The sequence below is a fragment of the Salvelinus alpinus genome, chromosome 24 (genome assembly GCF_045679555.1).
Source record: "Salvelinus alpinus chromosome 24, SLU_Salpinus.1, whole genome shotgun sequence".
Lineage (NCBI taxonomy): Eukaryota > Metazoa > Chordata > Actinopteri > Salmoniformes > Salmonidae > Salvelinus > Salvelinus alpinus.
This window is the reverse complement of record NC_092109.1, coordinates 38,178,678-38,201,871: the sequence shown is the minus strand read 5'-3', so window position 1 is coordinate 38,201,871 and position 23,194 is coordinate 38,178,678. Positions and strand designations below refer to the sequence as shown.

At 42.8% G+C, this 23,194-nt stretch overlaps 1 protein-coding gene across 1 annotated transcript in view; it reads right to left on the bottom strand.

Moving 5' to 3' along the window:
* Window positions 1-23,194, bottom strand: part of LOC139551894 (GTPase IMAP family member 8-like) — a 49,065-nt gene that overhangs the window by 10,722 nt on the left and 15,149 nt on the right. The window contains exons 2-5 of the mRNA XM_071363233.1: window positions 19,760-19,899; window positions 17,484-17,599; window positions 16,929-17,139; window positions 15,477-16,326 (exon numbers count right to left, since the gene is read on the bottom strand). Of these exons, the coding sequence (XP_071219334.1) occupies window positions 15,477-16,326; window positions 16,929-17,139; window positions 17,484-17,599; window positions 19,760-19,899 (1,317 nt within the window). The remainder of the gene's footprint in view (window positions 1-15,476; window positions 16,327-16,928; window positions 17,140-17,483; window positions 17,600-19,759; window positions 19,900-23,194) is intronic.

Here is a 23,194-nt window from a genome sequence, read left to right as displayed (position 1 = left end):
CACCATGAGACAGCCAGTGATCTATAAACACGGCACAATCCTGCTGAGAAATTATGGTTGGTTTCACATTGAAACACAAATACCTAGATAATGATAAATAACGGTAAATAAACAAAAAATGTAATAGCTTGCTTAAATAAAGCAATTTACAGTGTTATAGAAGGTCAAATATTTCTTAAAAAGTTTAAACATTTTCTATGAGGAAATAGTTCTTAGCCTTATGGTGAAAGAATGCTTGAAGGTTACTTCAATACAACATTTAAAACATAAAAACATTACTACATAAAACCATTAAATACAGTTGGAATGTAGTTAGAATTCTCCAAACAACCAGAAAGTTGGATCAACACATTTAGATTTCTAGATACTTCACTTTCCTTTTGCATTACCCATATAGTTGTTTAAGGTCATACCAAGGCAGAGGGCAGTATCAGTATTTTAAGGGGTCATAGGTCAGATCGGTGGTCATGGTTGATATGTATAAAATATTACTTTATAATAAGATAGTGCATCAGTGCATTATCACTTATCTACCTACATGTACACCCGCTCCTCTCTCCACTTTCCCCTCTCTCTTTCCCCTCCTCTCTTCTCCTTTCTCTCTCCTCCTTCTCTCCCCCTCTTCTCTCCCCCCTCTCCTCTCTTTCCCCTTTACACTCTCTCTCCCCTCTCCTCCCGCCCTCCTCTCCCTCTTCCCCTCCTCTCTCAATTCAATTTAATTGATAGGGATGTCTCTCTCCCCTCTTACCCCCCCACACTCTCTCTCCCCCAACAAAACAAAAAACACCATTCTGCACTAACTGTAATTTTTTTTCATACATTTGGATCAACACACATTTTTTACATTTTTAATTGTACCTTTATTTAACTAGGCAAGTCAGTTAAGAAAAAATTATTATTTTCAAGGACGGCCTAGGAACAGTGGGTTAACTGCCTTGTTCAGGGGCAGAATGACAAATTTAGACTTGTGGACTTCGTAACTTTCGGTTACCAAGTCCAACACTCTAACCACTAGGCTACCTGCCACCCCCCTTCATTACAACATTTAAAACTATATAAATATAAAAATATATACAAAAATAAGACTCATAAATATCAGAAAGAAGTAACAAAGACAAATAGAAACAAATGTGTTGATTTGGCACTGGAGCATCAATACATTACCCATCCCCCAACACTGTCAACCAAGAGTCAAGACTACATTACCCATCTCCCAACACGGTCAACCAAGAGTCAAGACTACATTACCCATCTCCCAACACTGTCAACTATGAGTCAAGACTAAACCAATTCAACTTGGTGTTGTGAAGACTGGTTTTATATTATTCTTAACCATTTCACACAAACCAGAAAAAATGTACAATATGTCTGTGAAACTATACATTCACAGTATTATGAATGAATTGTGGTTTATTTGGTAGCAGTTCGTAGTGTGACTGATTTGATTAATTGCATTAGTACTGTACAAAGTTAGAGGTGCGCTATTTGATAGATTCCCCCGCTCCCCCTACCTCGGGCTTCCTCTGAGGAGACCTGAGGTCAACCTACCCCCGCCCCCCTCCCCATCTCATACTTCTGAGTGGGTGACCTTCCCAGGCAGTAGCCTGCCTAGCTCACAAACTAGAATCAGGGCGCCCACTCCGACAAGGTTAATTGACCAACAGTCCCACACGGTGACATGATATCATTGAGGTGATGTGCAAATGAGCGATAGAAAACCGATCACGCAAATGTCACCATTTAAAAAAAAAATAGTGCGGGCGCCCCGTGCCGCCCCCGGCACGATGCCTCCCTGTGCTGCTACCCACGTTGCCTATTCCTAAATCCTAAATCCGCTACTGCCCCAGGTTGTTGGAGGTAAGGGGAGACTGTATGAGTTGCTGACTCACTTTATCCATCCTGAGATCATCATGAAGGTACGCCACACACACTGAGCAATAACAATGGGTTGAAGTATGTGCGTTGTTACGTTCCCCAGCAAGAAACCAAGAATTGGCACTCAAACCTTCACTGGTAGGCTAGCCTAAGCCTCACCCCAACAACAACGGAATCAAAGACAACATCAGTGTCACGTTCTGACCTTAGTTCCTTTGTTTTTGTCTTTGTTTTAGTATGGTCAGGGCGTGAGTTGGGGTGGGCAGTCTATGTTTGTTTTTCTATGTTGGGTTTTGAGTTCGGCCTTGTATGGTTCTCAATCAGAGGCAGCTGTCAATTGTTGTCCCTGATTGAGAATCATACTTAGGTAGCCTGGGTTTCACTTTTGGATTGTGGGTGTTTGTTTTCCGTGTGAGTGTTTGGTCCACACGGTACTGTTTCGGTTTTCGTTCATTCACTTTATTGTTTTGTATTTCAGTGTTCAGTTCGTGTCATTAAAGATTACATCATGAACACTTACCACGCTGCGCTTTGGTCCGATCCTTCTTCCACCTCTGAATGCCGTTACAGGAACACCCACCACAAAAGGACCAAGCAGCGTGGTAACGGGCAGCAGCAGCAGCAGCAGCAGCAGCGTTGTCAGGACTCCTGGACATGGGAGGACGTTTTGGACGGCAAGGGTTGCTACACATGGGAGGAGATCCTGGCTGGAAGGGATCGCCTCCCATGGGAACAGGGAGGCGCTTTGGTCCGATCCTTCTTCCACCTCTGAATGCCGTTACAATCCGACTCGAGTTCCACATTATACAAAGGAATTTCCATGCAACACATCTCCACTGTAACCAGTTGCTGAAGTGTCAGACAAAGGCAAAACACCCTCCAAAATGAAGGACAGTGTCTTGCAGTATCTTCACCAGTATCTGCTTAACAGCATCGCCACTCTGCAGAGACACAAACTCTTCTGAAACAAAGCGTTCATACACATCTGGTCTACAATCTTGCTTAGGAGATAAACCATTCCCAACCAGAGACTTAATGGCCTGCAGTGCTCCCACAAGAACAAACATTTCTCTCTCTCATTTTTCTGTTTCAACTTAGGACACTGAGAGACAATGTGTCCTTTCTCACTACAGTAATGACAAACTGGCGGATGCGAAGAACCCGTTTTCTGCCGCTCTTTGTCTTTTGGCGCTGGGGAAAAAGACAAACCTCGCAGTAGGAGGTGACTTCTCTGGATTGCTTTTTGTGTAGTGATAACTACTGGGTGCTTTGTTTGTAAAGGTAGTTTTATATGTCAACACAAAGTCATCTGTAAGGACACCAGCTTTCTCAAGAGTAAGATCCTTGTGCTCATAAATGTAGGTAGCAACCCTTTCGTAAAGGAATTTCTTGAACTGCTCGAGAAATATGAGTGTCTTTAAATCCCCAAGGTCCTTGACCTCCTTAGAACCACACCACCAATGAAAAAGACATGCTTGTTCCCTTGCGAATTCAACATGGCTTTGTGATTATGTCTTTCATAATATAGAGAACTGTTGTATGTATGCCTCTGGGACAAACTCGTAAGCCTGAAGGATACCAGCTTTAACAGTGTCATAATCTGAGCTCTGGTCAAGAGATAAAGTGGCATACACTTTAAGCTTTTCCCACAATAACCTTTTGGAGGAGGAGTGACCAAAAATCTTGTGGCTATTTTAGGAATGTGGAAATCTGCTCAAACAGAGTAAAATATACATTCACCTCTTTTTTGTTTAAGGGTGGGACAAGCCGGTTGTTTAAACCAAGATCAAACTCTTGAGTGTGCAGGATGGCGTGAATTGATTCGGAGTGCTGATAGATATATCTCCCTTTGTCGCGCTTCCACCTCCATCTCTTTTAATCAAATGGCATGTGCATGTTCTTCTTGTTTTTGTTCTAGTCTGGCTGCATGTTCTTCTTGTTTTTGTTCTAGTCTGGCTGCATGTTCTTCTTGTTTTGGTTCTAGTGTGGCTGCATGTTCTTGTTTTTGTTCTAGTCTGGCTGCATGTTCTTGTTTTTGTTCTAGTCTGGCTGCACGTTCTTCTTGTTTTTGTTCTAGTCTGGCTGCACGTTCTTCTTGTTTTTGTTCTAGTCTGGCTGCATGTTCTTGTTTTTGTTCTAGTCTGGCTGCATGTTCTTGTTTTTGTTCTAGTCTGGCTGCATGTTCTTGTTTTTGTTCTAGTCTGGCTGCACGTTCTTCTTGTTTTTGTTCTAGTCTGGCTGCATGTTGTTCTTGTTTTTGTTCTAGTCTGGCTGCATGTTCTTGTTTTTGTTCTAGTCTGGCTGCATGTTCTTCTTGTTTTGGTTCTAGTCTGGCTGCATGTTGTTCTTGTTTTTGTTCTAGTCTGGCTGCATGTTCTTCTTGTTTTTGTTCTAGTCTGGCTGCATGTTCTTGTTTTTGTTCTAGTCTGGCTGCATGTTCTTCTTGTTTTGGTTCTAGTCTGGCTGCATGTTCTTCTTGTTTTTGTTCTAGTCTGGCTGCATGTTGTTCTTGTTTTTGTTCTAGTCTGGCTGCATGTTCTTGTTTTTGTTCTAGTCTGGCTGCATGTTGTTCTTGTTTTTGTTCTAGTCTGGCTGCATGTTCTTCTTGTTTTTGTTCTAGTCTGGCTGCATGTTGTTCTTGTTTTTGTTCTCTTCTGGCTGCATGTTGTTCTTGTTTTTGTTCTAGTCTGGCTGCATGTTCTTCTTGTTTTTGTTCTAGTCTGGCTGCATGTTCTTCTTGTTTTTGTTCTAGTCTGGCTGCACGTTCTTCTTGTTTTGGTTCTAGTCTGGCTGCATGTTCTTGTTTTTGTTCTAGTCTGGCTGCATGTTCTTCTTGTTTTTGTTCTAGTCTGGCTGCACGTTCTTCTTGTTTTTGTTCTAGTCTGGCTGCATGTTCTTGTTTTTGTTCTAGTCTGGCTGCACGTTCTTCTTGTTTTTGTTCTAGTCTGGCTGCATGTTCTTCTTGTTTTGGTTCTAGTCTGGCTGCATGTTCTTCTTGTTCTGGTTCTAGTCTGGCTGCATGTTCTTCTTGTTCTGGTTCTAGTCTGGCTGCACGTTGTTGTTTTTGTACTAGTCTGGCTGCATGTTCTTCTTGTTCTGGTTCTAGTCTGGCTGCATGTTCTTGTTTTTGTTCTAGTCTGGCTGCATGTTCTCCTTGTTTTTGTTCTAGTCTGGCTGCATGTTCTTGTTTTTGTACTAGTCTGGCTGCATGTTCTTCTTGTTCTGGTTCTAGTCTGGCTGCACGTTCTTCTTGTTTTGGTTCTAGTCTGGCTGCATGTTCTTCTTGTTCTGGTTCTAGTCTGGCTGCATGTTCTTCTTGTTCTGGTTCTAGTCTGGCTGCACGTTGTTGTTTTTGTACTAGTCTGGCTGCATGTTCTTCTTGTTCTGGTTCTAGTCTGGCTGCATGTTCTTGTTTTTGTTCTAGTCTGGCTGCATGTTCTCCTTGTTTTTGTTCTAGTCTGGCTGCATGTTCTCCTTGTTTTTGTTCTAGTCTGGCTACACGTTCTTCTTGTTTTTGTTCTAGTCTGGCTGCATGTTCTCCTTGTTTTTGTTCTAGTCTGGCTGCATGTTGTTCTTGTTTTTGTTCTAGTCTGGCTGCACGTTCTTCTTGTTTTTGTTCTAGTCTGGCTGCACGTTCATCTTGTTTTGGTTCCAGTCTGGCTGCACGTTCTTCTTGTTTTTGTTCTAGTCTGGCTGCACGTTCTTCTTGTTTTTGTTCTAGTCTGGCTGCACGTTCATCTTGTTTTGGTTCCAGTCTGGCTGCACGTTCTTCTTGTTTTTGTTCTAGTCTGGCTGCATGTTGTTCTTGTTTTTGTTCTAGTCTGGCTGCATGTTCTTCTTGTTTTTGTTCTAGTCTGGCTGCACGTTCTTCTTGTTTTTGTTCTCGTCTGGCTGCACGTTCTTCTTGTTTTTGTTCTAGTCTGGCTGCATGTTCTTCTTGTTTTTGTTCTAGTCTGGCTGCACGTTCTTCTTGTTTTTGTTCTCGTCTGGCTGCACGTTCTTCTTGTTTTTGTTCTAGTCTGGCTGCATGTTCTTCTTGTTTTTGTTCTAGTCTGGCTGCACGTTCTTCTTGTTTTTGTTCTAGTCTGGCTGCACGTTCTTCTTGTTTTTGTTCTAGTCTGGCTGCATGTTCTTCTTGTTTTTGTTCTAGTCTGGCTGCATGTTCTTCTTGTTTTTGTTCTAGTCTGGCTGCACGTTCTTCTTGTTTTTGTTCTAGTCTGGCTGCATGTTCTTGTTTTTGTTCTAGTCTGGCTGCATGTTCTTCTTGTTTTTGTTCTAGTCTGGCTGCATGTTCTTCTTGTTTTTGTTCTAGTCTGGCTGCATGTTGTTCTTGTTTTTGTTCTAGTCTGGCTGCATGTTCTTCTTGTTTTTGTTCTAGTCTGGGTGCATGTTGTTCTTGTTTTTGTTCTAGTCTGGCTGCATGTTGTTTTTGTTCTAGTCTGGCTGCATGTTGTTCTTGTTTTTGTTCTAGTCTGGCTGCACGTTTTTCTTGTTTTGGTTCTAGTCTGGCTGCATGTTGTTCTTGTTTTTGTTCTAGTCTGGCTGCATGTTCTTGTTTTTGTTCTCGTCTGGCTGCATGTTCTTGTTTTTGTTCTCGTCTGGCTGCATGTTGTTCTTGTTTTTGTTCTAGTCTGGCTACATGTTCTTCTTGTTTTGGTTCTAGTCTGGCTGCACGTTCTTCTTGTTTTTGTTCTAGTCTGGCTGCATGTTCTTGTTTTTGTTCTCGTCTGGCTGCATGTTCTTGTTTTTGTTCAAGTCTGTCTGCATGTTCTTCTTGTTTTTGTTCTAGTCTGGCTGCATGTTCTTCTTGTTTTTGTTCTAGTCTGGCTGCATGTTCTCCTTGTTTTTGTTCTAGTCTGGCTGCACGTTCTTCTTGTTTTTGTTCTAGTCTGGCTGCATGTTCTTCTTGTTTTTGTTCTAGTCTGGCTGCACGTTCTTCTTGTTTTTGTTCTAGTCTGGCTGCATGTTCTCCTTGTTTTGGTTCTAGGCTGGCTGCACGTTCTTCTTGTTTTGGTTCTAGTCTGGCTGCATGTTCTTCTTGTTCTGGTTCTAGTCTGGCTGCACGTTGTTGTTTTTGTACTAGTCTGGCTGCATGTTCTTCTTGTTCTGGTTCTAGTCTGGCTGCATGTTCTTGTTTTTGTTCTAGTCTGGCTGCATGTTCTCCTTGTTTTTGTTCTAGTCTGGCTGCATGTTCTTGTTTTTGTTCTAGTCTGGCTGCATGTTCTCCTTGTTTTTGTTCTAGTCTGGCTGCACGTTCTTCTTGTTTTTGTTCTAGTCTGGCTGCATGTTCTCCTTGTTTTTGTTCTAGTCTGGCTGCACGTTCTCCTTGTTTTTGTTCTAGTCTGGCTGCACGTTCTTCTTGTTTTTGTTCTAGTCTGGCTGCACGTTCTTCTTGTTTTTGTTCTAGTCTGGCTGCATGTTCTTCTTGTTCTGGTTCTAGTCTGGCTGCACGTTCTTCTTGTTTTTGTTCTAGTCTGGCTGTATGTTCTTCTTGTTTTTGTTCTAGTCTGGCTGCACGTTCTTCTTGTTTTTGTTCTAGTCTGGCTGCACGTTCTCCTTGTTTTTGTTCTAGTCTGGCTGCACGTTCTTCTTGTTTTTGTTCTAGTCTGGCTGCACGTTCTTCTTGTTTTTGTTCTAGTCTGGCTGCATGTTCTTCTTGTTCTGGTTCTAGTCTGGCTGCACGTTCTTCTTGTTTTTGTTCTAGTCTGGCTGCATGTTCTTCTTGTTTTTGTTCTAGTCTGGCTGCATGTTCTTGTTTTTGTTCTAGTCTGGCTGCATGTTCTTCTTGTTTTTGTTCTAGTCTGGCTGCATGTTCTTGTTTTTGTTCTAGTCTGGCTGCATGTTCTTCTTGTTTTTGTTCTAGTCTGGCTGCATGTTCTTGTTTTTGTTCTAGTCTGGCTGCACGTTCTTCTTGTTTTTGTTCTAGTCTGGCTGCATGTTCTTGTTTTTGTTCTAGTCTGGCTGCATGTTCTTCTTGTTTTTGTTCTAGTCTGGCTGCATGTTGTTCTTGTTTTTGTTCTAGTCTGGCTCCATGTTGTTCTTGTTTTTGTTCTAGTCTGGCTGCATGTTCTTCTTGTTTTTGTTCTAGTCTGGCTGCATGTTGTTCTTGTTTTTGTTCTAGTCTGGCTGCATGTTGTTCTTGTTTTTGTTCTAGTCTGGCTGCATGTTGTTCTTGTTTTTGTTCTAGTCTGGCTGCACGTTTTTCTTGTTTTGGTTCTAGTCTGGCTGCATGTTGTTCTTGTTTTTGTTCTAGTCTGGCTGCATGTTCTTGTTTTTGTTCTCGTCTGGCTGCATGTTCTTGTTTTTGTTCTCGTCTGGCTGCATGTTGTTCTTGTTTTTGTTCTAGTCTGGCTACATGTTCTTCTTGTTTTGGTTCTAGTCTGGCTGCACGTTCTTCTTGTTTTGGTTCTAGTCTGGCTGCATGTTCTTCTTGTTTTTGTTCTAGTCTGGCTGCATGTTGTTCTTGTTTTTGTTCTAGTCTGGCTACATGTTCTTCTTGTTTTGGTTCTAGTCTGGCTGCACGTTCTTCTTGTTTTTGTTCTAGTCTGGCTGCACGTTCTTCTTGTTTTTGTTCTAGTCTGGCTGCATGTTCTTGTTTTTGTTCTAGTCTGGCTGCATGTTCTTGTTTTTGTTCTAGTCTGGCTGCATGTTCTTGTTTTTGTTCTAGTCTGGCTGCACGTTCTTCTTGTTTTTGTTCTAGTCTGGCTGCATGTTGTTCTTGTTTTTGTTCTAGTCTGGCTGCATGTTCTTGTTTTTGTTCTAGTCTGGCTGCATGTTCTTCTTGTTTTGGTTCTAGTCTGGCTGCATGTTGTTCTTGTTTTTGTTCTAGTCTGGCTGCATGTTCTTCTTGTTTTTGTTCTAGTCTGGCTGCATGTTCTTGTTTTTGTTCTAGTCTGGCTGCATGTTCTTCTTGTTTTGGTTCTAGTCTGGCTGCATGTTCTTCTTGTTTTTGTTCTAGTCTGGCTGCATGTTGTTCTTGTTTTTGTTCTAGTCTGGCTGCATGTTCTTGTTTTTGTTCTAGTCTGGCTGCATGTTGTTCTTGTTTTTGTTCTAGTCTGGCTGCATGTTCTTCTTGTTTTTGTTCTAGTCTGGCTGCATGTTGTTCTTGTTTTTGTTCTCTTCTGGCTGCATGTTGTTCTTGTTTTTGTTCTAGTCTGGCTGCATGTTCTTCTTGTTTTTGTTCTAGTCTGGCTGCATGTTCTTCTTGTTTTTGTTCTAGTCTGGCTGCACGTTCTTCTTGTTTTGGTTCTAGTCTGGCTGCATGTTCTTGTTTTTGTTCTAGTCTGGCTGCATGTTCTTCTTGTTTTTGTTCTAGTCTGGCTGCACGTTCTTCTTGTTTTTGTTCTAGTCTGGCTGCATGTTCTTGTTTTTGTTCTAGTCTGGCTGCACGTTCTTCTTGTTTTTGTTCTAGTCTGGCTGCATGTTCTTCTTGTTTTGGTTCTAGTCTGGCTGCATGTTCTTCTTGTTCTGGTTCTAGTCTGGCTGCATGTTCTTCTTGTTCTGGTTCTAGTCTGGCTGCACGTTGTTGTTTTTGTACTAGTCTGGCTGCATGTTCTTCTTGTTCTGGTTCTAGTCTGGCTGCATGTTCTTGTTTTTGTTCTAGTCTGGCTGCATGTTCTCCTTGTTTTTGTTCTAGTCTGGCTGCATGTTCTTGTTTTTGTACTAGTCTGGCTGCATGTTCTTCTTGTTCTGGTTCTAGTCTGGCTGCACGTTCTTCTTGTTTTGGTTCTAGTCTGGCTGCATGTTCTTCTTGTTCTGGTTCTAGTCTGGCTGCATGTTCTTCTTGTTCTGGTTCTAGTCTGGCTGCACGTTGTTGTTTTTGTACTAGTCTGGCTGCATGTTCTTCTTGTTCTGGTTCTAGTCTGGCTGCATGTTCTTGTTTTTGTTCTAGTCTGGCTGCATGTTCTCCTTGTTTTTGTTCTAGTCTGGCTGCATGTTCTCCTTGTTTTTGTTCTAGTCTGGCTACACGTTCTTCTTGTTTTTGTTCTAGTCTGGCTGCATGTTCTCCTTGTTTTTGTTCTAGTCTGGCTGCATGTTGTTCTTGTTTTTGTTCTAGTCTGGCTGCACGTTCTTCTTGTTTTTGTTCTAGTCTGGCTGCACGTTCATCTTGTTTTGGTTCCAGTCTGGCTGCACGTTCTTCTTGTTTTTGTTCTAGTCTGGCTGCACGTTCTTCTTGTTTTTGTTCTAGTCTGGCTGCACGTTCATCTTGTTTTGGTTCCAGTCTGGCTGCACGTTCTTCTTGTTTTTGTTCTAGTCTGGCTGCATGTTGTTCTTGTTTTTGTTCTAGTCTGGCTGCATGTTCTTCTTGTTTTTGTTCTAGTCTGGCTGCACGTTCTTCTTGTTTTTGTTCTCGTCTGGCTGCACGTTCTTCTTGTTTTTGTTCTAGTCTGGCTGCATGTTCTTCTTGTTTTTGTTCTAGTCTGGCTGCACGTTCTTCTTGTTTTTGTTCTCGTCTGGCTGCACGTTCTTCTTGTTTTTGTTCTAGTCTGGCTGCATGTTCTTCTTGTTTTTGTTCTAGTCTGGCTGCACGTTCTTCTTGTTTTTGTTCTAGTCTGGCTGCACGTTCTTCTTGTTTTTGTTCTAGTCTGGCTGCATGTTCTTCTTGTTTTTGTTCTAGTCTGGCTGCATGTTCTTCTTGTTTTTGTTCTAGTCTGGCTGCACGTTCTTCTTGTTTTTGTTCTAGTCTGGCTGCATGTTCTTGTTTTTGTTCTAGTCTGGCTGCATGTTCTTCTTGTTTTTGTTCTAGTCTGGCTGCATGTTCTTCTTGTTTTTGTTCTAGTCTGGCTGCATGTTGTTCTTGTTTTTGTTCTAGTCTGGCTGCATGTTCTTCTTGTTTTTGTTCTAGTCTGGGTGCATGTTGTTCTTGTTTTTGTTCTAGTCTGGCTGCATGTTGTTTTTGTTCTAGTCTGGCTGCATGTTGTTCTTGTTTTTGTTCTAGTCTGGCTGCACGTTTTTCTTGTTTTGGTTCTAGTCTGGCTGCATGTTGTTCTTGTTTTTGTTCTAGTCTGGCTGCATGTTCTTGTTTTTGTTCTCGTCTGGCTGCATGTTCTTGTTTTTGTTCTCGTCTGGCTGCATGTTGTTCTTGTTTTTGTTCTAGTCTGGCTACATGTTCTTCTTGTTTTGGTTCTAGTCTGGCTGCACGTTCTTCTTGTTTTTGTTCTAGTCTGGCTGCATGTTCTTGTTTTTGTTCTCGTCTGGCTGCATGTTCTTGTTTTTGTTCAAGTCTGTCTGCATGTTCTTCTTGTTTTTGTTCTAGTCTGGCTGCATGTTCTTCTTGTTTTTGTTCTAGTCTGGCTGCATGTTCTCCTTGTTTTTGTTCTAGTCTGGCTGCACGTTCTTCTTGTTTTTGTTCTAGTCTGGCTGCATGTTCTTCTTGTTTTTGTTCTAGTCTGGCTGCACGTTCTTCTTGTTTTTGTTCTAGTCTGGCTGCATGTTCTCCTTGTTTTGGTTCTAGTCTGGCTGCACGTTCTTCTTGTTTTGGTTCTAGTCTGGCTGCATGTTCTTCTTGTTCTGGTTCTAGTCTGGCTGCACGTTGTTGTTTTTGTACTAGTCTGGCTGCATGTTCTTCTTGTTCTGGTTCTAGTCTGGCTGCATGTTCTTGTTTTTGTTCTAGTCTGGCTGCATGTTCTCCTTGTTTTTGTTCTAGTCTGGCTGCATGTTCTTGTTTTTGTTCTAGTCTGGCTGCATGTTCTCCTTGTTTTTGTTCTAGTCTGGCTGCACGTTCTTCTTGTTTTTGTTCTAGTCTGGCTGCATGTTCTCCTTGTTTTTGTTCTAGTCTGGCTGCACGTTCTCCTTGTTTTTGTTCTAGTCTGGCTGCACGTTCTTCTTGTTTTTGTTCTAGTCTGGCTGCACGTTCTTCTTGTTTTTGTTCTAGTCTGGCTGCATGTTCTTCTTGTTCTGGTTCTAGTCTGGCTGCACGTTCTTCTTGTTTTTGTTCTAGTCTGGCTGTATGTTCTTCTTGTTTTTGTTCTAGTCTGGCTGCACGTTCTTCTTGTTTTTGTTCTAGTCTGGCTGCACGTTCTCCTTGTTTTTGTTCTAGTCTGGCTGCACGTTCTTCTTGTTTTTGTTCTAGTCTGGCTGCACGTTCTTCTTGTTTTTGTTCTAGTCTGGCTGCATGTTCTTCTTGTTCTGGTTCTAGTCTGGCTGCACGTTCTTCTTGTTTTTGTTCTAGTCTGGCTGCATGTTCTTCTTGTTTTTGTTCTAGTCTGGCTGCATGTTCTTGTTTTTGTTCTAGTCTGGCTGCATGTTCTTCTTGTTTTTGTTCTAGTCTGGCTGCATGTTCTTGTTTTTGTTCTAGTCTGGCTGCATGTTCTTCTTGTTTTTGTTCTAGTCTGGCTGCATGTTCTTGTTTTTGTTCTAGTCTGGCTGCACGTTCTTCTTGTTTTTGTTCTAGTCTGGCTGCATGTTCTTGTTTTTGTTCTAGTCTGGCTGCATGTTCTTCTTGTTTTTGTTCTAGTCTGGCTGCATGTTGTTCTTGTTTTTGTTCTAGTCTGGCTCCATGTTGTTCTTGTTTTTGTTCTAGTCTGGCTGCATGTTCTTCTTGTTTTTGTTCTAGTCTGGCTGCATGTTGTTCTTGTTTTTGTTCTAGTCTGGCTGCATGTTGTTCTTGTTTTTGTTCTAGTCTGGCTGCATGTTGTTCTTGTTTTTGTTCTAGTCTGGCTGCACGTTTTTCTTGTTTTGGTTCTAGTCTGGCTGCATGTTGTTCTTGTTTTTGTTCTAGTCTGGCTGCATGTTCTTGTTTTTGTTCTCGTCTGGCTGCATGTTCTTGTTTTTGTTCTCGTCTGGCTGCATGTTGTTCTTGTTTTTGTTCTAGTCTGGCTACATGTTCTTCTTGTTTTGGTTCTAGTCTGGCTGCACGTTCTTCTTGTTTTGGTTCTAGTCTGGCTGCATGTTCTTCTTGTTTTTGTTCTAGTCTGGCTGCATGTTGTTCTTGTTTTTGTTCTAGTCTGGCTGCATGTTCTTGTTTTTGTTCTCGTCTGGCTGCATGTTGTTCTTGTTTTGGTTCTAGTGTGGCTGCACTTTCTTCTTGTTTTTGTTCTAGTCTGGCTGCATGTTGTTCTTGTTTTTGTTCTAGTCTGGCTGCATGTTCTTGTTTTTGTTCTCGTCTGGCTGCATGTTGTTCTTGTTTTGGTTCTAGTGTGGCTGCACTTTCTTCTTGTTTTTGTTCTAGTCTGGCTGCATGTTCTTGTTTTTGTTCTAGTCTGGCTGCATGTTCTTGTTTTTGTTCTAGTCTGGCTGCATGTTCTTGTTTTTGTTCTCGTCTGGCTGCCCGTTCACTGCACCTTTCCTTCTGCTTGAGCTCTAATTTCTGTTGTTCCCATTATGCCTTTAGTTGTAACTTTTGAAACACCTGGCTAACGACATGACTGGTGTGTGTAGGGCTGGTGACAGAGTTGCTAGGTTACTGTGATGGTCAGCTGAAGGTGGAGGTGACCCACATGGCAGCCCACTATGAACACAGACTGCAGCAGAGCAGTATACATAACTCATTTAGCAGAGGCTCTGTGGTATGTATTTGGTTGATATCAGTAATTGATTATTCTGGATAATGTAACCTCATACACAAGGTCATTGAACACATGCTGTAAATAAAGTCACAACATTGCTGTTTATAAGAAATGTCTCTGTCTATTGATTGATATTACCTAGTGGGCTTGTAGCTACCTCCACGACAAGTGATTTGTTTTCCAGGAGGAATTTTCCATCTCTATACAGTGTGTCTCAATGGGGCAGCCAACGGTCCATTGAATTTTCAGTTGTGCACTTCTCAGGACCATCAGTCACGCCCTCACCTGAAGTGAGGACATCGCATCTCTTCTTCAGCTAGTAGTTAATAGAACCGAATAGAGCCGAAGAAAAGAGTTTTACATAAGAAATCTTAGTTTATTTATCAAATAAAATCAGCCAAGCATTTTTGATGTAAGAAAGCATGTGAAGTTACATTGACGTAAACCAAGTTTCTTTCAGTTTATAAATATATAATCAAATATATACTGAACAAAAATATAAACAAAACATGCAATAATTTCAACGATTTGAATAAATAAATTGGATGCTAATGTATGGATTTCACGTGTCTGGTAATAAAGATATGCATCTGTTGGACACAGAAAGGTAGGAGTGGATCAGAAAACCAGTCAGTATCTGATGTGACCACCATTTGCCTCATACAGCTTGACACATCTCCTTCACATAGAGTTGATCAGCCTGTTGATTGTGGCCTGCGGAATGTTGTCCCACTCCTCTTCAATGGCTGTGTGAAGTTGCTGGATATCGGCAGGAACTGGAACATGTTGTCGTACACGTCAATCCAGAGCATCCCAAACATGCTCAATTGTGTGTAGATCCTTGCGACATGGGGCCGTGCATTATCATGCTGAAACATGAGGTGATGGTGGCGGATGAATGGCATGACAATGGGCTTCAGGATTTTGTCATGGTATCTCTGTGCATTAAAATTGCCATCAATAAAATGCAATTGTGTTTGTTGTCCATAGCGTATGCCTGCCCCTACTATAATCCCACCACCATCATGGGGCGCTCTGTTCATAACATTGACATCAGCAAACAGTTGTCAGGCCGCTTGGACATACTGCCAAATTCTCTAAAACAGTGTTGGAGGCGGCTTATGGTAGAGAAATGAACATTAAATTCTCCTGCAGTCAGCATGCCAATTGGACAGTCCCTCAAAAGTTGAGAAATCTTTGGCATTGTGTGACAAAACTGCACATTTCAGTGCCCTTTTATTGTCCCCAGCACAAGGTGCACCTGTGTAATGATCATGCTGTTTAATCAGCTAGTTGATATGCCACACCTGTCAGGTGGATGGATTATCTTGGTAAAAGAGAAATGCTCACTAAAAGGGACATAAACAAATCTGTGCACACATTTTGAGAGAAATACGCTTTTTGTACGTGTGGAAAATATCTGGATTCTGTTATTTCAGCTTATGAAACATGGAACCAACACGTTTATATGTTGCGTTTATATTTTTGTTCAGTGTTTGATAAAACAGATCAAATCAAAACAATAATATGATTAAATTGAAGGAAAAGAGTTATAAAAACAGTGATAAAGAGCAATGCAGAAGAAAAAATAAGTCTTCAAAAATAGATTTAACAACAAAAAAACATTCATGCAATTTTCACTTCCCCAAACAAAATATTTTGTATAATTTTTGTTTGATATTTAATTAACAGGCCGGAACTACAGGATCTAGCATATTACATTCAAAAGGCATTTTTTAAACATGTATCTTGCATTTATTGCAATTGGATTAACTGGCTGTTAAAATAACTAAATTGAGAAGATTCCATTATGTTGTGTTTCGGTGATTAATTCAATGTTCTCATGGTATTTTACAGTAAACGTATATTTTGCATAAATTGTTATGTGGTGAAAGATGTCTCCAAACAAAATTATTGCACAATAAACGGTTTTGAATATACTTGCTGCGTTAAAAGCGTTATCAGTATTGAGGTTTGTACTACATTTTTTTATATTTCATCACAAGTAGCAGTGCGGAAACAGCAAGAGTTTTCCAGTGTTTCTTTAAAAAATCACTTAAGCCCAATTCCTGTATGGAATGTTTGTATGTATGCCTCTCGATCTCCATCTGGAGCAGCATAACCTCCTCATGGATCCTCAGCTCTTCCTTGCTCTGGCTCCTCGCCTCCATCCGAACCGTGACCCTCTCTCTCTCACACACGAGCCTCTCTCTCTCCCTCTGGAGCCTCTCTCCCTCCCTCTGGAGCCACTCGTACTCCCTCTGAAACCTCTCCACCTCCTCTTTCTTAGCCCTGGCGGCATCCTCAAACATCTCATTGGTGTAGCAGGTTCCTCCATTCTTCTCCACCATTCTGTCTATCTTCTCCATCAGCTCTGTGACCTGATCTCTGCTTCCTCTAGCTTTATTGTTGAGGACATGGTACCTCCCTCCACACTGCTCTACCAATCTACTGAGGTCTCTGTTCCCACCAATCAGCTTCTCTAGACTGTTACCCTCTAATGCATCTCCATGGGTGAAGAGGATGATGGTGTGCTTTGCCAGTCCTGACCCAAACACACTTTCTAGAATTTCAATAGCTATTTTCTCCTGCTCTGTGAACCTGTCATTCACTCGCAACACTAAGAGGAAGGCATGAGGCCCTGGACTAGACACATAGATGCTCGTACCAATCTCCTTTGTCAATTCTTCAGCAGTAAGCTGTGTGTCGAACAGTCCTGGAGTGTCAACCACACTGACATCCCTCCCATCTACTGCAGCCTGCTTCATTTCTGTTTTACGTGTTACTGAGGACGGGTTCAGTTCAGAATGGAAACTACTCCTACCAAGGATGGTGTTTCCTGTTGCACTCTTCCCTGCTCCTGTTTTACCAAGTAACACCACCTGCAATGGTTTGGATGTCTGTTCTACAGGTGTGGATGGGTGCGCCATCTTCAAGGAATTATCTTGTTATAGCCGAGCAGTGTGATGTGTGAGGCAGGAATCTAAATACAAATGAAATAATTACATTCTCCTCTAAGATGCAAAATGCAGAAACACAGGTATCAAACAAATTAGACAACCACTCCAATGGACCGAGGTAAAGACCGTTTCAGGATGGATATTCAACAGATATTCGAGCTTTCAAACCTCAATAGCTTTCAAACCACTTGAGCCACAGACTCCAAATAAGTGTCATGATGTTGGAAAAATTGCACACAACATTGCACAGGTCTTATTTTCAAGATTTGGACATTCATTCGCTTTCCAAAGCTAATAAACATGTAGAAATGTGAGCAGCATTTTGTAATCCTTGTTGAATTAGCTAGGGAGCATAATCAAAATACAAACTTGTTTTACATTTAAATTTCAATAGCTCTTTGGTCATGTGACCTACTGGACTCAAACAAGGTTCATAATGTCCACTGACTACCCTTCTATATTGCACACCCTTTAGTGTGTCCTTTTTCATCTCACACGATTTTACATTAATTTTGTAATCTTTAGAATTTCAATAGCTCCTTGGTCACGTGACCTACTGACCTCAAACAAGGTTCAGAACGTACACTGACTACCCTGGGGGAGATGGGTGCCACGAGGTGTCCAGTGCAGTAACGCAACTGATGCCGGAGAAGCTGGCGGGAGCCCCGGGAGGGTTCTCTTTCCTTTGTGAAGGGCAGGGTGCCCTGGAATGGGTTGGCCCCAAGAGAGGGGCCCAAGCCCTGGACAGCGTTACGGTTCCGGCAGGGTCCAGTGAGCTCTTGCTGGCCCTTGAAAATCTGGGGGAGAGGGTATAAATCTCACGCCGGGCCATACCCATATCCGCAGCAGGTCTCCAAGTTGAACAGCCTCTGGCATGTTATAACAATGTAGATAAGGGAAGTTGGCAAGTCAGATCCGTAACATCAGGATAAGGATTGGCTCTAAGGGCTGGGTCGGTCAGGTTGGAGTGCGAAGCAGGGCTGGGCTTGAGCCGCGACTGGGGGAGCAGTCGCTCTGTCGCCCTCCTCTTGCCACCATTGGAAGTTCATTGTGCGGCCCATCTCGCGGTCTCTCGTGTGTGGTCTTGCAGGGGGCTGCGTGCAGGGGTTCGTCAGGGTCCGTTGGTGGGCCGAAGGCGGACCGGTGCGGGGTTGGGTCCAGCAGTTGGCGGCGACTCTAGACGCACGCCGGACCATTCTCGCGGATCTCCCCAGCTACGGCGCTCGCCGGCTCCGGCGTGTAGCTGCTGACTTAGAACTGGTGCAGACCAGCGGAATCCGACTGTTTAATTAAAACAAAGCATTGCCTGGGTGCGGGACTCTACACATTCTATCTGGGAGCTCTTCTCCACTCTCCTTGGAGCATTTAGTGGAGATGGCATGTGCCTCACCATTAGCTGACACTACCAGGTCTCAGACATTGTAGGTGGGGAGCTCTTCTCCACTCTCCTTGGAGCATTTAGTGGAGATGGCATGTGCCTCACCATTAGCTGACACTACCAGGTCTCAGACATTGTAGGTGGGGAGGTCTCCTCTACGCTCCCTAGACTCGAGGCGGAGACTAAACCCATTGGCCCCGCAGTGATAGTTATTGCATGGATCTGGCTCATGCCCTACAAAGTGAGGAGAGGTATCTCCAGCTTGTCTGGGGGGGAGGCCTACATCTGATGTGGGTAGTACCATCCACACCCATTGATTTGCTGCGGAGGCATAAAACCGATGGAAGAAGCCTAGATTCCCACTGGGCACAGATCACTGAATGTCAACTTGATGAAATTAAAAGGAGCGTGCCCACCTGTCGCGGTCGCACTCGAATCACCCATGGTGTGACTGTGACCCCCCCATGTCAAAGTGAGGAAATTGGATGAAGCGGGGGTAAACGGCGAGACATAATTAAGAGTCTCTTGAGGAAGCCAAATGCCTCATCATATAATCAGTGACGTGCATGAATGGATGGACGAGATTCCCACTGTCCCTACCTACTATCTAGCAAAATCCCAGCCAAGGGAACAGGCTTGACGGAATCAGCGGGGAAAGAAGATCCTGTTGAGCTTGACTCTAGTCTGGCACTGTGAGGAGACATGAGAGGCGTAGAATAAGTGAGAGGCCTACTCTTATCGTGTTTTCATTTACCCGGTGAGACGAGCCCCGAACTGGCTCTCGCTTCTGGCGTCAAGGGTACAGTGGCAGGTGGGGAGTTTGACTGGGGTGCTACACCTGTCAAACGGTAACGCAGGTGTCCTAAGGTGATCTCAGGGAGGACAGAAACTTCTCGTGGAGCAAAAGTGTAACGGCTGTTTGTGGAAGAAGGTGAGGACGAAGGTGCAGCGTGTTAAGTGTCCATGATTTTTATTATAACCGAACACTGGAACAAAAATTAACAAAGCGGCACAAACGAAACAGTTCTATCTGGTGTAGACACACAAAACAGAAAACAACTACCCACAAAACCCATGTGGGCAAGAGCTACCTAAGTATGGTTCCCAATCAGAGACAACGATAGACAGCTGTCCCTGATTGAGAACCATACCTGGCCAAAACAAAGAAATACAAAAACATAGAAAAAAGAACATAGAATGCCCACACAAATCACACCCTGACCAAACCACAAATAGAGACATCAAAAGCTCTCTACGGTCAGGGCGTGACAAAAAGGGCAAAAGCTCGCTTGATCTTGATTTTCAGAATGAATACAGACCGTGAAAACAGGGCCTCACGATCCTTCTGACTTTTTGGGTTTTAAGCAGAAGGTGTCAGAAAAGTTACCATAGGGATAACTGGCTTGTGGCGGCCAAGCGTTCATAGAGATGTCGCTTTTTGATCCTTCGATGTCGGCTCTTCCTATCATTGTGAAGCAGAATTCACCAAGCGTTGGATTGTTCACCCACTAATAGGGAACGCGAGCTGGGTTTAGACCGTCGTGAGACAGGTTAGTTTTACCCTACTGATGATGTGTTGGTGCAATAGTAATCCTGCTCAGTACGAGAGGAACCGCAGGTTCAGATTTTGTTTTTGTTCATGTGCTTGCCTGAGGAGCCAATATTGCGAAGCAACCATCTGTGGGATTATGACTGAACGCCTCTAAGTCAGAATCCCCCTTAAACGTAATGATACTGTAGCGCTGAGGATCTTCCGTTGGCCCGGGATAGCCTGCCTCTTTGGCAGGTGAGTAGAGCCGTTCGTGACGGGGTTGGGGTGCGGCCGGATGAGTTGCCGCCCCTCTCCTGATGCGCACTGCATGTTTGTGGTAAACCTGGTGCTAAATCACTCATAGACGACCTGATTCTGGGTCAAGGTTTCAGACGTAGCAGGGCAGCTCACTCGCTGCGATCTATTGAAAGTCACCCCTCGAGTCAAGCTTTTGTCGGGGACGGAAGGAGTCTTCCTCCACCATACTCCTTCTTTACTTACGGGTTACCAGGCACACGCAGAAGGGCCAGGGGCCAGAGGCCAGAGTGTGAGAGAGCCCAGGCAGACGGGTAGAAGGCGTAGGACATGGACATTGGGCTCTGGATAGGTAGGGGGCTAGGTGGTCGCCCATCCGCCCGGGCCTGTCCTCTGTTGGAAATGTGAGTCAGGTTGGGACTCGCTGTGGAAGTCGAAGGGTCACCAGGTGCACGAGGAGGCCTCCCCCAAGGCGGGGGGAACTCAGAGTCCGAGCAGGGGCGGCCGAACTCGGGGGCTGGGGGCAGCACTCAGGCCATGGAGGTTGGAGTGGGGCCTTAGTCTCCGACAGAAACTGTTGGTCCCCAGGTGCACAGAAACTGTTTTGGGTTACCAGGTGCACGTAGTTCCTGACAGCGGGACTGTAGACGTCTTAGTAATTCCAGGGAGTAAGCTATACTCTAAGGCCCAGGGAGAGGGGTGTTGACCAGGTAGGGAGAGAAGGTGTGGAGGTCTGTAGTTTCAGGGAGTAAGCTACACACTCTCAGGCCCAGGGAGAGGGCAGGCAGTCGGGCAGGGAGTTTAGGCCTAGAGGCCAGGAGTCACCAGGTCAAAGGGGGCCTGCCTGGAGGTCAAGAAGGTCCCAGGGAGAAGGCCAAAGTGAATAGGTGTGTGTGACACTGTCCTTCAGGGTGGCAGAGCAGGCAAATTAATGTAAAATTTTGTGAGATGAAAATTGACAAACTAAAGGGTGTGCAATGTGCAGGCCCACTGAGTGGACATTCTGAACCTCCTTTGAAGTCAGTAGGTCACATGACCAAGGAGCTATTGAAATTTGTAATTTTGGAAAATTCATGTAAAATTGCGTGAGATGAAAATGCACAAACTAAAGGGTGTGCAATATAGAAGGGTAGTCAGCGGACATTCTGAACCTTGTTTGAGTCCAGTAGGTCACATGACCAAGGAGCTATTGAAATTCTAATGTAAAAAAATAATTTAAAATAATGTGAGATGTAAATCCCGTAGGTCCCGTGTGGCTCAGTTGGTAGAGCATGCCGCTTGCAACGCCAGGGTTGTGGGTTCATTCCCCACGGGGGGACCAGGATGAATATGTATGAACTTTCCAATTTGTAAGTCGCTCTGGATAAGAGCGTCTGCTAAATGACTTAAATGTAAAATGTAAATGTAAATCGACAAAACAAGATTGTGCAATATGTGTCTATGCTATCGGGTTAGCTAGAACCAGTTTAGATGTGTCTATGCTATCGGGTTAGCTAGAACCAGTTTAGAAAGTTTTAGGAGTAATGGTTAAAAAGCTATTGACATTTCAAAAATGTGATTTGTCACTATGTTGACGGTCCCTAACTGCTGTTGGTGGACGTAAGGAAGATTACAGGCAAATATCCGTTGAATATCCAATATCTTTACTTCGGTCCCAAATGGGCACAGACATCAGTTCAACGTCTAATTTTGAGTTATATTTTAATAACTTCTCAACTAATGTGAATTCAAAGTGAAATCAACAAAACCCTGATCCATGTCATTGCATTTTGGTTAAAAGTTGTTTTAAACTGACAGCTGTTCTGCTTTGGTTCAGGAATACCACTATGTGTCATCGACATTTACCATAAAACTATCAACCTACATGTAAAACGATTTAATTGAAATGACTGTTTATTACTGAAAGAATAATATTTAGGCTACATATTCGTATTAAATCAGACAACACAATCGTAGCGTAACACAATCATATTGACAATAGGCATATATCTATGGACAATACGTCTTCACTGAAGCAGTTATACGTTTCCAAATTCAGACCACTTAGGAAGCTAACACATTGTTTTTCATTTAGCCCATTATTCTACTGTAGACAGTACTAGGCTACTAATAATCTAGTCTTCTAATGTACATTAATCATTCGAATAAATAACAATTTACCTACTTTCGTGTTAGGCTATATATCTTCAACGGCAGCAACAGTTTGACTTTAAGCCTTGAGTGTTGTTATTTTATCTGTCACTGAAACCACTCCCAGGTCTATAGGCAAAATCATTCATAAACGTAGCCTGCTGAGGCCAGTAAACAATCAGGCGCATTGTGGGCAAACACACTGTAGGCTAGAGGCTACTGTCGGCACCTTTTAAAATGCAATTTCCATTACGTTCGCGCAGATCGCATTAGCACAGCAAATGCGGACGATATTGGCTCAAGCCAATACCTTTAAAGTGCATGTGCTCTGCCCTTGTTGACAATGAGCTCTCCCTGCCGGCCTTCTCTTAGGGTCAGTTCGAATAGTATTGTTTGAAATTTTCACTACGATCTTAGCCGGCTGCAGATAATGATCAGCTCGGGGGGAATCTAATTTTCAAAATTTTGAGGTAGAATACAAGATCAGGGAATATATTAAATGTACAGGCTACAATGTGGGGAACTCATGCTTGGTAATAACTACATGTATATACGACTCATTGATGCCATTCAGAGTGTTTTGAAGTCAAAATCAAATTGTATTTGTCACATACACATGTTTAGCAGATGTTAGTTGAGGTAATATGTACATGTAGGTAGAGTTAAAGTGACTATGTATAGATAATAAACAGAGTAGCAGCATCGAATGAGCCTGAAGCCACAGACTGGCCAAACTCATGTTTCTAAAAATGATTTCAAAGGCACTAATAAGAAGTTGAATTTGTATTTAATTCTAAGTAAGTCACAGCCTATATGCACAATTTAAAGACTATAATGATTTGATACAATAAAATGTTGTTTAAATGCTGTGCGCTTTATGTCCCTACCAGCCTATTGCATCACACTTGCAAATGCTTCACAATGTATTTCTTTGTAGGCTATAGACTTAAAATAAATAATAATGACTTTTTGTTCCTTCTTAGGCTCCCCGTCTGGCTCCTGACCTATTTAGAGTGTTTAGATGCTGTTTAATATGAAATTATGTCTGTTTCCTACATTCACCTTTTCATGTTTATTCAAATACTTTTCATTCAAATCCATATGGTTTGGTTAAAATACTTAAAAAGCAAATTGGTTGGTCCAGGAAGTCACAAAAATAGATGGGTGTTGGTTAAATTGTGATTTTAATGAATGGAGAGAATTGTTTTTTAGCGGAGTGGTAGAAAAGGACATTGAGCACCGGACTCGATGAGCGATGAACAGGATAACCAACTGCTCAACTCCACTCACATACTCTAGTAATGTAACAAAATATGGAAAAAGTCAAGGGCTCTGAATGCTTTCCGAATGCACTGTATTGGTGGCTGAATCATGTTATGGGTATGCTTGTAATCGTTAAGGACTAAGGAGTTTTTCAGGATAAAAAAGAAATGTAATGCCTGCTTAACTATAGTTTGAAAAATAGATGAAAGAAGAGAAGGATTTATTAGACTGTGTCTCTCTCTCTCTGATTATGCAAGAATGGGCTGCCATCAGTCAGGATGTGGCCCAAAAGATA